The sequence below is a fragment of the Coenobita brevimanus genome, chromosome 50 (genome assembly GCF_032717465.1).
Source record: "Coenobita brevimanus isolate Jiangsu-jjx chromosome 50, ASM3271746v2, whole genome shotgun sequence".
NCBI classification, from domain to species: domain Eukaryota; kingdom Metazoa; phylum Arthropoda; class Malacostraca; order Decapoda; family Coenobitidae; genus Coenobita; species Coenobita brevimanus.
Window position 1 is genome coordinate 42,004,663 of NC_137003.1, and position 16,599 is coordinate 42,021,261.

The following is a 16,599-nucleotide window of genomic DNA, read 5'->3' on the forward strand; positions in this document are numbered from 1 at the left end:
CTACGGCACATCACTAATAACCCCATCTATGTCGTCTCCGCAACACACACAAAAAATCGCTAAGTAAGTGGAGAAGGAGCATTATATATGAACCATCCTTTATTATGTAAAATAATTCACTGTGGCGAAGCAGCTGACGAAACGAAAACTCAACATCGCACAACTGAATAAAGAAATAAGTGTTTGATATGACAAAGATACAAGAGCAGTGCATGCTTCCGCTACGAAACACAATATGCCTTGCTTTCATACTGCACGTAAAAATACTATGAAAAATAACTACAGATTACATTTCAGTATTGACAATTTCCTCCTATATACAGGGTAGTTAATAAATTGCGCCCCACGAGACACACCTGGTTTTATCTAATATCTTGGGGAGACGGCTCAGTTTGCTGGTGTGGGTGTGGGAGTAGAAAATGGATCAAGGACAGACACTGATAACGCTGATTTAGCCGTCCTGTCAACACACAAGAAATCTCCCAGCAGAGTGAAAGATAGGCGTTGTATATGTACCACCCTGTGTATGCTGTTTAAAATAAATGCTGCGTTACCGGAATTAATTGCTACTTGTTCATGGCTTCAGCGCAAAATGATCCACAGTAATTAAACGGCCAAAAGCGCGGAACTGCACGTAACTATAGACTGATAAAATAAACTTTCATATTGATCACAGCTCCAAATCTCACTAATTTCTACTACTAATGTAACTACTACCGTTATTTTTCCTAGTAATGGTATCGTTACTACAGCTTCCGTAATAACTATTTCTGAGACAAATCCTCCTGTTATAACTTATGATTACAATGGGTGCAGCTACTATTTCTAACCAACTTTTACTGCTACTACTACTGATGCCACTACTACTGTTGCTACTACTACTGGTGGATCAGTGTTAGCGGGGGTGTTTTTATGACATGTCCGTGGGGTGGAGGATCAGTAAAGTCTTTTATAACGAAACTCGGTGCATCAAACTGTTCCCCGCCCCCAAAGGGTATTGAACTCCCGTCATTTCAAACATCAGACGGCCCCCAGAGCACACGGAGGAGCAGTATCAGAGAAAATAAAAGCAAGATATCCTACTGTCTAATGAAAAAATGAATGGCGTGGCTTTCGTAGTAGTATGAAAGGTGTAATCAATACTAAGAAGTGTAAGGAGAAGGATGGTGGTTAGGCGGCTGTAAATAAGAGATAATGGAGAGAACACGTGAACACAGCAAGATACGGCTGTGGAAGATGTCTGCACGGAGGGAGCACGGAGGGTGTTACGTATGCATGGAGTGGCGGGAAAAAAAAAAAGTGGTGAATGCTATAAACAGAATTTTTATGATGGCAGTGAAACGCGGATAAGGGGAAATGGATGTCGGAGGGAGTGCTCAGTATCTATGTTGCAGCGAGACGAGGAAGTGTGATGCCCCCAAGGTTATGAAGTGAATCTATCTATCTATCTATCTATCTATCCATGTGTTTGTCTATCTATCCATCCATCCATCTATCTATCTATTCATCTATCTATCCATCAATTCATCTATCTGCCTATCTATTTGTCAAAACATGTGCTACAAAAGCGACAGCGAGAAAATCACTGAACATAATTTACTGCGAAATAACTTGCTTTTTATCTGCTCTTGACTAACAACATTATTTTTTGGCTTATTTTTGTTTCATTATTTTTATCTGCGCAATGCTTCTATTCCGTAACAGAGAGAGAGAGAGAGAGAGAGAGAGAGAGAGAGAGAGAGAGAGAGAGAGAGAGAGAGAGAGAGATGCAATGCTCAGTTAAAGGAAATATTAATCTCTGTAACAGGCTATCATTATGCACCAGACTACCAATGCACACCTGGTTATACTGTACTGGAAGTTTGTATGGGTTAAATAATAATAATAACAATAATAATAATAATAACAATAATATACAGTCTGGGAAATTCAATGCTCTCATATGGATCTCTACACAATTTTCATCCACTGTTCGTCTTCTCCTCTCTTTTTTTTCTCTCTCCTCAGTGTCCATACCTCGCTTTTTTACACATTCGCTTCAGAAAGATTATTGTTTCCTTGGTCTCTATTCTCGTCGGTTGAGGAAGTTCCCCAACACCTTTTCCTACGCGATTTATTTTGCTTAGTACACCCTATCGTCCTATGCTGCGCTTATGTATTAAAATTAAGTGAACTACCACCATCCCTTACTCCCACTCCTACTGCCACTACTACTACCACCACTAACTTCTACTACTACTATCCTACTATTACCCTCTCATACGCATCACTGTCCTCAGAGTGACTACATAGGCCAGTATTCTTGTCGCGTAAGGAAGCTCCCAAACACCTTTTCTTACGCGATTTATTTTGCTCATCACACCTTACCGTCCTCCCCTGTGTTACCTAAATCCTTCCAATGTCGCCACACTCTGCATAAGTAACGTCTAAAAGGATATTAACCAAGACTATCAAAAAATAAATCGCCAAGGAAGAGGTGTTAGGGAGTCTCGTTGCCCTCTAAGTGAATTCCTCAGCTATGGGAGTGACAGAACATGTATCTAATCATTCGCACACTAGATACTTGAGATTTTTGGTCACTTGGGAAGCGTGGCGTTATGTGCATTTCAACATACTCGAAACTGCACTGCACTGGATTTTGTCACATGCATCATTTCCCCAAGGAGCAAAGAGTTACTGTGACTATTCTACTATCACCCGTAAAGTACTATCTCCACACCATCAACGCCTCTTTCGTTCTTCTACTGCCTTCATTACTACTACTACTACTAATAATAATAATAATAATAATATAATAATAATAATAATACTGTGCTTACTGCTACTACTGCTGCTGCTGCTGCTACTACTACTTCTACTAGTACTTACCAATACTGTATAACCACCACTATCATCACTACCAAGAGTAACCCCCACCAACAACAACCACCATCACCACCTCCACCACCACCACAACCACCACAACTACTAGTACTACCACAACTACCACCACTCACCTGCTACCATCAGCTTGACCCTGGTGTTCCTGGTGGGGGAGGCCCGGAAGTCAACTCGGCACCGGTACTCCCCTTCGTCATCCCCCTCCAGCGGCGAGAGGGAGAGGCCGGCGGAGGGGGGGAGGGGCGTGGTGGGGGAGGGGAGGCAGCAGGGGGTGGGCAGGGGAGGTTGCGGGGGAGGGGGGGAGGGGGTCGATGCGGAGGAAGTGGTGAATTGGCCCCGTTCGCCGACCCCCGACCAGTGGACCGAATTGTTTAGTGAGCCGAACCTGGAGTCGATGCTGGAAGACAAACAGACTCGAAGTTACTAAAATTACTAGAAAATTGCTAGGAAAAAAAAAAGCCACAAAGATCACTATTAAATGACGAGAAAGGTTAGATTATTGCTAGAAAAGGTACCAAGATCACTAGTATTTGGCTAGAAAAAGTACTAAGATCTCTAATATATGGCAAGAAAAGGTACTAGGATCACTAGTATATGGCTAGAAAATGTACTAAGATCACCAGTATATGGTTAGAAAAACTATTAAGATCACTAGTAAATGGTGAGAAAGGACAGAATATGGCTAGAAAGAGTACTAAGATCACTAGTATATGAGTAGAAAACGTATTAAGATCACTAGTATATGGCTAAAAAAGGTACTAAGATCACTAGTATCAAGTCAGGGTCCTATTCTCAGTGGTGATTTTGTTTTTTTCCGTAACACATTTTCCTTTGTGATTTATTTTCCTTATAGCTCCTTAACAGCACGCTCTTGTGTGCAATTTCTTCGTGGAAACCCATGAAGGGATTAATATATATGCTCAGATGTAGGGAGGCAGATACATAGAAGGATAGATACAGACAGATAGACAGATATATAGATAGACAGATGGACTGATAGATAAATAGATACACAAACAGATAGATAGCTCGGCAGATACAGAAGGACAGACTGACAGACAAGCAGACAGATAGATAGATGGACAGACTAACAGACATAGACGAACAGAAAGACAGATAGCTAGGTAGATACAGATGGACAGAGTGACAAACAGACATACAGATGGACAGACTGACAGACATAGACAAACAGACAGACAGATAAAGGGACAGACAGACATGTGGAAATATTGATTACGACAGATTTGACAGACAGACAAACAAATAAAAAGACGGACTACGTCAATCTTAAAAAGTATATAAGCAGGATCATACAAAGGTCAACTACACAAAGCAAAAAAAAAAAAAAAAAAAATAGAGAGAGAGAGAGAGAGAGAGAGAGAGAGAGAGAGAGAGAGAGAGAGAGAGAGAGAGAGAGAGGAGAGAGAATGCCGGGTTTGCGTCGACCAAAGACCTCCTCAATCACCATTTATGTCAACCATTATTTCTCCGCCACACATTTTAGTGGGAGTTCTAAAAATAAACACATCAATAAAAATAAATAAATAAATAAATCCACTACAGCTGAAAGGAGTATATTTTTAACATCAGTGCAACTTAGAGCAATATTGCAATAAATGTTAGAATATTCGTAATTAATGTTTTCCCTCAGCTCATCATCAATTTTCAAGACTGATTTGCTGTTGAGAATCCGCGGAGTTTCGTTCAGAGAGAAGGAAGTAAGTCAGCAATGTTACCTGCTGTTATTACTCTCTGCATAAAATAGTCTGGTAATATCATCATCATCATCATCATCATCATCATCATCATCATCATCATCATCCTTCCTAACCGTAAAAGTATGTCTCCTCCTCCTCCTCCTCCTCCTCCTCATCATCATCATCATCATCATCATCATCATCATCATCATCATCATCATCATCATCATCATCATCATCATCGTCATTATCATCATCGCCATCATCATCATCCATCCTAACTGTACGAATATTTCCCTGTACCATCATCATCATCATCATCATCATCATCATCATCATCATCACCCAACGAATTTCATTATCATCACCATTATTTATCCTAACCGTGCGAGTATAGTACGGTATTTCCCTCTCTCCTCGTCCTCCTCCTCCTCCTCCTCCTCCTCATCCTCCTCATCATCATCATCATCATCATCACCCTAACCCTACTAATGAATGAGGTGGGCATATCCAAAAATAGGAACGTAGAGGCACAGACTCTGAACTACCGACAAAGTGTTCAGTGCAATGGCCCACTCATCCATGCACTCCCCACCCAAGACTTAAAAATTTCCCAGACACACACACACAAAAAAAAAAAAAAACAAATAAATAATAATAATAATAAGTGCATTCAGTACTGCCATGCAATACAAAGTCTCCTACCGGATGATAACCATGTACTGTATATGTAACTGACCTTGGGAGTATATGGATGGTTGCTGCGCGCGACACTCTCATGGTATAGGGAACAACTGTGTGACGTTATATCAAAATCTGACCAAGCATGTGAAAATCAGACAGCGGACACGAAATTAATGACAGACTGACGGAATCGCGCAAACCTATAGTTCCCGACCGGTTTCACCGGGATAGGACTAATAAAAGAACACTAGGAATAAAGCAGAAACAATGCAAGACAGAAAAAAAAAAACATACAACAATGGCAACAAAACTCAAAAAATATATGATGCAAGAACGACAACGGTAACAACCACAACAGACACTAAAAGATGACAATAAAGGTAATGATAATAACAGCCACAACGACAAAAAAGAACAATAACACCAACAATGACACACACACACACACACACACACACACACACACACACACACACACACACACACAAAGAATCCCAGCGACAAAACACATTAACACAAACAACAACAAATAACAACAATCCCAGCGACAAAAAACAACGACAAATAACAGCAATCCCGACGACAAAAAACACCACCAACAACAACGACAAATAACAATACACTCAGCAACAACCATGGAAACAAACACAACACAGACCATAACAACTACAGCAGCAAGAACAACAACAAACTAAAAATCACCCAGACAGCGTATAGTTCCGCCAACGCCGATAAAACTTACAATTTACTGCTGTAATTCCACTTTCTTACCAGACGACTACTTTTACGCTCTCACACAGACAATAAGTCCATGGTCTTACTCTGCCCTATTACACAATCACACAGAACGCATACCTCCGCCAACGTAAAACAAATTTATTATTTATTCCAGCATCCGGTTAAAGACCCACCTCAAAATCTAAAATAATCTTCCTTAACCCACTGCCCAAGTATCCACCAGATTTCACTGAACTCCAATAACAAATATATGAGATATCTTGTACACAAACAGACATGCAGACAAACAGTGAATACGAAATATCCGTAAACTTCGCTGGCGGAGGTAAAAATCAGCTACATCAACGACAACCACACCAATAAATAACTGAAGTAAATAGGCGCAGGAGTAAAGCCCCGGATAGTTGAGAGAGAGAGAGAGAGAGAGAGAGAGAGAGAGAGAGAGAGAGAGATTCTGGCGGCCACTGACCCAACTGGACTTTGTCATTCTAGGTCACTCTGTTTCACCCTGGTTTCATAATGGGTTAGTCTGTTTCCGTTTGCTTCACCCTTTCCACGGGTAATTATGCATGAGGTCTATTTTGCCTTTTGTCACTTCAATATTTTCTTGCATGTTTCGCATACAGGCGATTCGTTTGTGGCCACCTCTTTCGGGATTAAGGCGTCTGGCTATGGATGGACTAATAATGATAGACAGACAGACAGAGACAGAAATAGCGGGACAGATAAAGACACAGACAGACAAATAAGCACACAGACAGATAGACTGGTAAAAAGATGGATAAAGAAATAGACATATATAAGAAGGTAGGTGGATATAGGTAAAATAAATAGATTCATAATTAGATGGAAAAGAGGTTATTAATATCGTTTTTACATCGACATAATTCCCCTATAATACGCATAGCAAAATATGAATCAGATCTTTGCTGATATAATAGAGAAAAGGACCAGAGAGCCTCTAAGCTGGCGAAAATGTGTGCCTAGTGCCATGGAATAGGAAGATGACGATGATGATGATGATGATGTGTTGGTGATGGTGGTGGTGGTGGTGGTGGTGGTGATGGTGGTGATGATGATGATGATGATGATGATGATGATGATGATGATTCACTCTGTTGTAGTCCAAATAAATTTTCGTCTACTAACAGACTTCACTTTTATATATTTTACAGCAAGTGGTCAGGATGTAACAACACCCACACGAATGACGAAGACGATGACGATGACGAGGATGAGGACGACGATAGGCATACCACTGTTACGACGACGACGACGAAGATGACGATGATGAGGATAATGATGATGATAACACTTAACCTTGCTTCACAATAGCCCAAAAACTCTTACCCCCTTTTAATTTCAGTTCACTTTTACGTCATTTCCCAAGTACACGTTCAAACAAAAATACAGCCAGCAACACTCCAGCCTTTTATTTCAGAGCAATTATCTTTCCGAATTAATTGACACTACTTCAATAAAGGTTTGAATAAATGGTCGCCAGGCAGGAGAGCTGACCAAATTTATGTACATAACCTCTACGATTTTTATTAGTCGAGTCATATATATCCATTTTTTTTGTCAGAATTCATAACTACAGCTACAGTTTTCATTCAGGTCATCTATAACAATTAATTTTTACGCTTGAGGGACGCCTTCATGTGGTGGTACTGGCATGAGCGAGCGGTTCCACTTCACAGTTATACAAAACGTGGATAATGATGATGATAATGATATTGGATGATAATGATGATGAGAATATACGTATCCTCTTTCTACCTTTTAATCCACCATACACACCCAAGCCCACTGAACAGAACGCACACAGCCACTCCACTCCATACCTAAATTGCCGCTCTAATTGCGTTCTCTCTCTCTCTCTCTCTTTTTCAAAATTACAATACATTTCAGTCAATTCCCAAGGCTTCAGGGGGGGCTTACAGTTAAATTCAGGAGTGCGCGGTGCGGACTGAAACGAAGTTGTGTACAGAACATTTTTATTTTCACCGCCAACAGAGAACTATTAAAGGCGGCTTTCGGGCTCGGTGTTTTGTAACTTTGGGCAGCTGTATGACATAAAACACCACACACACACCACACAAACACCAAACAAAGACCACAGATACCAGAAAAACACCACACAAATACCACACACATACCAGATACCAGAAAAACACACAAACACCACACAAATACTACACACATACCACAGATACCAGAAAACACCACACAAACACCAAATACCACACAAACACCACAGATACCAGAAAAACACCACACAAATACCAAAAAACACACAAATACCGCAGAAATACCATACAAGTACCACACAAACACAGGACAAATAGCACACAAATAACGAAAAAACACAAATACCACACAAATACCACATACACCACACACACACACACACACACACACACACACACACACACAACACACACAACCACATAAATTCCTCACAAACAACACTAACACCACACATACACCAAACAAACACCACAAAACATCGCACGAAGACCGCACAAACACAAATACCAAACAATTACCACTCAAATACCAAACAATTACCACACAATTACCACACAACCGCCACACAATTACCACAAACACCACAAAACACCAGACAACACAAATAAAAAGCACGAACACCAGACAAACACCGGAAAAACACCACACAAACCATACAGCACAGAACGAAAATGAACAAGCCGTAGAAAAGGAAGACAAAGAGGAATTAACCATATTTTTTCATTCACAGCTCTTAAATAACAGTTCCTGAAGTTTTTATTTTTTTCTATAACTATAACAACCACCACAATACCACACATCCCACAACACCATCAAAAAATAAGAGGAAAAAAAAAAGAAGAAAGAATGAAAGAGAGAAACAGACTGAGAACACGAAACTAGTTCTGAACTGGTTTTCGCCTCCGTTTTTTGCAATTTTCGGCAACTGTACATCAGGGTCCGAATTCTTGCTGGGTAAGGAGACTCCCTAACACCTTTTCCTTAAGGATTTATTTTCCAAACGACCCATTAATATCTTCTTTTATGCTTCTTACATCTTTTTAATATCGACATAGATTACATGAATAACACACAAGAAGACAGCAATGAAAGCAGAATCAGAAATAAACTGGTAAGGAAAAGGTGTTAGTAAGCTTCCTAACCATACTAAAATAATGGTCCATGTGACACAAACCTTACAAAAACCACACCGAGCAAAATTATTAACAAAATATTGAGGATGAAATATATATATTTTTTCCTGAGGAGTGGTTTTCGTTTCCAATGTCGTATGAGAGAGAGAGAGAGAGAGAGAGAGAGAGAGAGAGAGAGAGAGAGAGAGAGAGAGAGAGAGAGAGAGAGAGAAACGTAGTTCTTGAGTTGCACTTCTTTATGGTTCAGTTTTCAGTTGCTTTAACACACATTTCACAACACAACACCCTCCCCAGGCAACCCCCAATAAACACCAACAGATTGATAAACAAAAGAGAACCTAAGCACTCAAGCGAAAGCATTGAGTTTCCTGACCACTCGCTTACGGGCAAGACGGCCTGTTTTCACTTAACTTCGCCCTAACTTCTTTGCATTTCGAAACTTCCCCATGACGCGAGATATCTTGCAGGAGAGAAGAAGGAGGGAAGAAAAAAGACGAAAAATAAACACATAACAAGGCTGACGCTGAAGATAATTTGCATACTGTATAACAACACAATCTTTTTGCTTTCACTTTCTTTCAGCCTCGCCAAATTCTCCAGCCATCCTCACCCTCTCTCGGCTAGATGCAGTGTTTGGCCCAAGAATTATCGCTGGGGATAAAGCTTCACTATGAGAGAAAAGAAAACGCAGTGTGTTAGAAGCCTAGACTATTCCAAAATGTAAACACTTCAAGGCGTTGACGTGTTTTTATTATTTATTTATGTGCTGTAAAAGAGTTAGGATAGGACAGAAAAGGGTGATCGTTGTGAGAGGGTTAAATATGTACACCCATTCTTCTTTCTCTACTTCATTTTCTTTTTCTTCTTACTGCTGATGCTGCTAATAATGCTGTTATGTGACTGTTGTTTATACTGTTGTTGTGCTCGTTTTCTTTTCTTCGTGCTGCTGCTGATGTTGCTATTATTATTATTGTCATCACCGTTGACCTCACTGTTGTTGTTGTTGTTGATAATGATGATGATGATGATGATGATGATGGCTGCATAAGTCACCACAAATCCGATGGTGGGGGAGGGGGGGGGCAGGTATTCGACTGCTCCTGCCAACAACTTTCTCAGATAAGTCTCGTGGAAGTTTGTGTTGAAGGGCCGTCTGTGGTGTGTGTGTGTGTGTGTGTGTGTGTGTGTGTGTGTGTGTGTGTTTTGTGGTATTACAGAGTGGGTGGAGCGGTGTTGCCTGCGTGAGTATGTGGAGTGGGTGTGTTGTGGTGTGGCGGTGGAGGAATGGGTGTTGTGCGGTGCGGCAATACATTATGGTGTGTGGCTGGGTTGTGGTGAGGCATTTCAGCGGGTGTGGAGTGGGTGTTCTGTGGTGTGGTATTGTGGTGGAGGTGGAGTGGAGCTGAGTGGTGCGGAGGTGTGTTATGGTGTCAGATTACATTACGATGCATTATGATGATTACAGTAGGAAGTGTTCTTGACAATCTAAGAGCTTTACGATAGCATTTCTTATAATCCACACGTACTTAGCGAACATTACATTTATTGCACCAGTTAGATTACACTGATTGCAATAGCACAATTAGAGTACAGCAAGGGGTGCAATGAACCTGGATAATATGTTGCATTTAGCTGATATGGAGGTCATTAATTTCCAAGCAATGTGATATCATGCCAGTGAGACGTAAATTAGCCTCCAACACACTATTTGCACTATCCACATCACCATACTGTATATCTTGTAATAGTTTTTTTTTTTTTTTTCAAAGAATTCCAGTGCAGCCCAACGAATGTCAGGTTACATGCACTTTGGGTTATACCTGTGAGTCATATATCATGTTGCAAGCAGGTGTAAAGGATCAAGCAGGTGTAACTGACCAAGCAGGTGTAATTGATCAAGCACATGTAGTCGACCAAACTGGTGTAAATGATCATGCAGGTGTAAGTGATCACGCAGGTGTAATGGATCACGCAAGTGTAATTGATCAAGCATGTGTAGTCGACCAAACAGGTGTTGATCATGCAGGTGTAAGTGATCATGCAGGTGTAAGTGATCATGCAGGTGTAATTGATCAAACAGGTGTAATTGATCAAACAGACGTAGTCGACCAAACAGGTGTAAATGAATATGCAGAAGTAATGGATCAAGCAGGTGTAATGGATCAAGCAGGCGTAACTGATCATGCAGGTATTATTGATGAAGCAGGTGTAACTGATCAAGCAGGAGTAACTCATCACACACTAGTCATATAGTCATATACTGTTAATCATGCACTGAACAATACGGTAAATTTATCTGTGAAGTCAGTTGTAAACAACCCACACGTTACTTAATCCATTCCCCTCACCGACTTATTCTTGGTACCAGGAGACGATGTCGTGAGAGACCTTATGTAGTGAAGAGGAAACTGAGCGTTATATCTATCCACTCCAGTCTGAAAAGTCTCTCCAAAGATGAACAAAAATGGAGAGAGCAGATTCCAGTTCAAACCCTCTCCAAACTGAATGAATGTGGAGATACCGCATTCCAATAAAAAAAAAAAGTCTCTCAAAAGATAAATAATAAATAAAGGGTAGATAGCACATGCCAATTCAAAGTCTCTCCCAAGTGAATAGAAGTGGAGATAACATTCCAATCTGAAAACTCTCTCCAACGCTAAATAAAAAAAGTAGAGAGAACACATTCAAGTTCAGTCTCTCCAAAGATAAAAAAATTAAAAAAAAAGTGGAGATAACACATGCAAATTCGAAATGTCTCTCCAAAATTTATAAAACAGTCTGGAGATAGTAATAATAAAATTTAAAAAAAATACTGCATCAAACTGAAATGGTTGAGAATACAGTCAATTACGAGCTGCTCTGCTTTCACTGCATCAGAGAACCAATGCAGAGAGCAGAACGAACAGGGGCATTAAGACTGATATATTAACAGAACAGAACTAGTGCAGTGAACAGAACAAACGAGTGTACTAAGCAAAGCAAGTGCACAGAACTGAAAGATGACGCGGATTAAGAGAACAGAGAACGCAGAAAAGAGAACGGGCAGGTACAGAACAGAGAGAACATGTGGAGTAAGAGAACAGCACGCAGAGAAGAAAACGAGCAGGTACATTACGAGAAGTGAAAGTGCATCCGAACAACCTAGTACTTTACATTAAACGGGAGTACGTTAAAATAAAAATTGTGGAGTGCATGAGAAACGTAAGAGTGCAATACTGAAGGGACACACCAAGGAAGAGGTATGCACTCTAGGAAGACAGGCATGGGGGTGAAATCCTGGAGAGTTGCGTGTGATCTCTCCCCCATGGACGGTCAACGCCTCCAAGCCTCTCCCCCGGGCACTGTTATCCCCCCACCCCCCTCCATCCCTTCTCCATTCCTCCACCTCCTTCTCTCCACTTCCCTTCACCTTCATCTCTCCCCTCCTTCTCTCCGCCTTCCCTTCACCTTCATCTCTCCCCTCCACCCCTCCATCTCCATCCCTCCCCTTCATCCCTCTACCTCTATCGTTCCACCTCCCATACTCATTTCCTTCTCCTTCGCTTTTTCGTTTTGACCATTTTTTTCCCAATTTTCTCATCTCCAATCCATCCCTTCATCCTACCACACTCTCTTTCTCTTCCACGTCTTCTCTACATCCTCTTCCTCAAATCCCCCATTTTTTCTTTCTTATAATTCTTCTCCTCTCCAGTCTATACTCCACCTTTTCCTTCCTCCTCGACTGTATTCTCTTCTATATTCTCTTCTTTTCTTTGTCTTCTATTTTCTTATCCTCCTCATCGCTCTTCCACCTTGCATACCCCTTTTCTTCTGCTCCTCCTCCTCCTCCTCCTCCCCTACTTTCTTTCCTCTTTAATTAAGATATTTTCATGCTTCTCTTAGTTTCCTTATTTTCCTCATTTTTTTTTTTTCTTTCTCGACGTCTGTTCAACGCCACTACGTTTCTTCAAAATAGGGGGGGGGACTCTGATCCCCCTTCCCCCCTCCACTTCAGTCCTTCCTCCCCACACACTACAGTCATTTGTCTTCATCTGACGGAACTCGGCCACTCCCACAGCTAAAATACTATGTCGTGGGTATATGAAGCCCGACGAACTTTAAATACGAATCTCCATGGTTACTAGTCAAAACGATCCTCCAATCTACCTGTATATAATAATTAACCCAGCTGGAAAGAGTTTGAGGTCTTTGTCACGTTAAAATTAATGCACTACGGCTACTTCTTCCTGTTCTTCCCTTTGTCTTATTTATTTCCTTTATATTTCTTCCTCGTGTCAGACAGAAGCAATCTCATTATCCAGTTCTCTTCCTCAGTCTCCTTCTCTTTCTCCCTTCCCGCCTCTTACCTCCATATCAACGTCTCCTCACTTCTCCTGGGAGCACTTACTTCCTCCTCTTTTTCTTCTTCGTCGTCTTCTTCTTTTCTTCTCCTTCGTTTTTTATTGTTTTTTCTTTATATTCATCTCGTTCTCCCTCTTCCGTTTTATCCTCTCTCTCTCTCTCTCATCCCCTTCCTCTGCTTCTCTTTCTCAGTATTATGCCTCTTTCTCTTCCAATCAAGTTTTCCTGTCTCAACTCTCTCTCTCTCTCTCTCTCTCTCTCTCTCTCTCTCTCTCTCTCTCTCTCTCTCTCATCCCCTTCCTCTGCTTCTCTTTCTCAGTATTATGCCTCTTTCTCTTCCAATCAAGTTTTCCTGTCTCAACTCTCTCTCTCTCTCTCTCTCTCTCTCTCTCTCTCTCATCCCCTTCCTCTGCTTCTTTCTTAGTATTATGCCTCTTTCTCTTCCATTCAAGTTTTCCTATCTCAACTCTCTCTCTCTCTCTCTCTCTCTCTCTCTCTCTCTCTCTCTCTCTTTCTCTCTCTCATCCCCTTCCTCTGCTTCTTTCTTAGTATTATGCCCCATTCTCTTCCATTCAAGTTTTCCTATCTCAACTCTCTCTCTCTCTCTCTCTCTCTCTCTCTCTCTCTCTCTCTCTCCCAAACACACACACACACACACACACACACACACACACACACACACACACACACACACACACACACACAAGTGGTAAACACCAACACATTCTCCTCCCCCTCCCTCCTTCCACATTATGCTTTCCCCTCCTCCTCTTTCTTCCCCCCCTCCTTGCTTATTTTCATTTTTCTTGATTTTCTCCTCTTCTTCTTTATTTTGCGTTCTTTATCCTTCTCTTTCTCCTTTTCCTCATTTTCCTTCTTGTCTCTCCCTCATTTTCCTCTTCTTCTGCCAGCTTATCTTTGTCTTCATCTTCCTTTTTTCTATACTTTCCTCTTTTCTATTTTCCTCTTATTATATACATTTTCCTAGTCTTATTCATGTATACTAATTTCCACCTCCACCTCCTTATCGTCAATCTCGGCATTTCCACCACTTCCTATACTTTTCCTACTCCTCTTCCTCCTCCTTTTCATCATCATATCCTCTCCTCGCCTATCCTATCCTATCCTCTATTGCGTTCGCTCCTCTCCTCTCCTCTCCTCCTACTCCTCTTCTTCTTCCTCTTCCTCCTCCACGGACACATAAAGGGACGCCATTTTATTCACTCCTGAAGCTGGCGGTCTGGTTCAGGAACTCACGAAAACATTTTCAATTTTTATTTTTTATTTTCGCTGTTTTCTGTTTTTCTCTGTTCATTTTTTCTGTTTTCTTGTGTGTGTGTGTGTGTGTGTGTGTGTGTGTGTGTGTGTGTGTGTGTGTGTGTGTGTGTGTGTGTGTGTGTGTGTAGATATTCTGGATCATAACAGGTGGTCTATGCTTTTGTTTTTGTCTGGCCATATATTTTTTTTCTCTTTCTCTGTTTTTCCCTTCGTACTGAAAAGGCGATAGGTTTGCCTGTTTGGAAGATGGTCTAAGCTATTTCTTCCTTCTCTCTCTCTCTCTCTCTCTCTCTCTCTCTCTAACATTAAACCTCCTCCTTACAAAAATTTCCCTAATCTGATTTAATCTAAGGGCTAACTACAAAATATTTCCAACCGCATCTATAACAATTTAGATTGCAGGTAACTCTGAACATATTACTTTTGGCCACCATCAGACGGTTTTTCTCAGCTGAGGGAAAGCCAAGGCCTCAAAATTATCAGAAAAAAATCGTCCTGTAATGTCCGAAATAAAACAGGGCAATTATCGTCTATGAAAGTGAGTTAACCCCTTCAATCCGATTTTGCTATTTACAGACGATTTTATGCAACTTAGGAGAGACATTTCGTACAGGATGGTCCATATTTAAGGCCTTTCTCGTGAGCTGAGGGGACGGCTGTTATCACTGTCCATCCTCTATTAGTTATTATTTCCTGCTCTCACTGCCACATCCACGCCCACACCAGCACAACGAGCCATCCCAGCAGCACCGTAATGGACGCACGAAGGCAATTTATTTCGTAGGCTACAACGCCAGACGAATTTCTGGTGGTAAGAGACGATCTTCATTCAGAGAAGAGACGAGTTTATTCTGGTGATGAAACGATTTCATTAAGGTGACAAGAGACTATTTTATTCAGATGATGAAACGATTTTATTCAGGTGATGAGAGAAGATTTTATTCCGATGAGACGATTTTATTCAGGTGATGAGACAGATTAATTAAGGTGATATGAGACGTTTATATTAAGGTGATGTCGGATTTATTAAGGTGATAAGAGACGATTTCATTCCGGTGATGAGACGATTTTATTCAGGCGATGAGACGATTTATTCAGGCGATGAGACGATTTTATTTAGGCAATGAGATGATTTTATTTAGGCGATGAGACGATTTTATTCAGGCGATGAGACGATTTTATTCTGGTGATGAGACGATTCTATTTAGGCGATGAGACGATTTTATTCAGGTGATGAGAAGATTTTATTTAGGCCATGAGACGATTTTAAGATGATAAGACGATTTCATTCAGGTGATGAGATGATTTTATTCAGATGAGACGATTTTACTCAGGAGATAACACAGACGATTTTGCTCAGGTGATAAAACTTTCTGGCTGTCAAAAGAATAAAAGAAGCAATTCCAGGTACACTATAGTCGCGATGCAAGCGATTCTGTGCGCTGAATCCTTGCAGCTGTGGTGGTAAACACAGGCACAAAGGCCTGTACACGCACAGGCGTACACACACACACACAAAGACACACACATACGTAAGCACACACACACACACACACACACACACACATACACACAGGAGAGCGAGCGTGACACCTGCGATTCCCCTTTCTTATTGACGTCCACACCCTCCTTTGTCAGCTTCTCCACGCCTTCCATCACTTCCGTGGTGTGTGTGTGTGTGTGTGTGTGTGTGTGTGTGTGTGTGTGTGTGTGTGTGTGTGTGTGTGTGTGTGTGTGTGTGATACAACGCATTGTCTCCCCTTTGTCACGCCAATATTATTATTCTCGTCACTATCGTCACCTCAATTGTTCGTTTC

At 41.1% G+C, this 16,599-nt stretch overlaps 1 protein-coding gene across 1 annotated transcript in view; it reads right to left on the minus strand.

Moving 5' to 3' along the window:
* Positions 1-16,599, minus strand: part of LOC145399744 (neural cell adhesion molecule 2-like) — a 401,276-nt gene that overhangs the window by 95,126 nt on the left and 289,551 nt on the right. The window contains exons 3-4 of the mRNA XM_080272292.1: positions 3,189-3,277; positions 2,997-3,107 (exon numbers count right to left, since the gene is read on the minus strand). Coding sequence (XP_080128418.1) covers positions 2,997-3,107; positions 3,189-3,277 — 200 coding nt within the window. The remainder of the gene's footprint in view (positions 1-2,996; positions 3,108-3,188; positions 3,278-16,599) is intronic.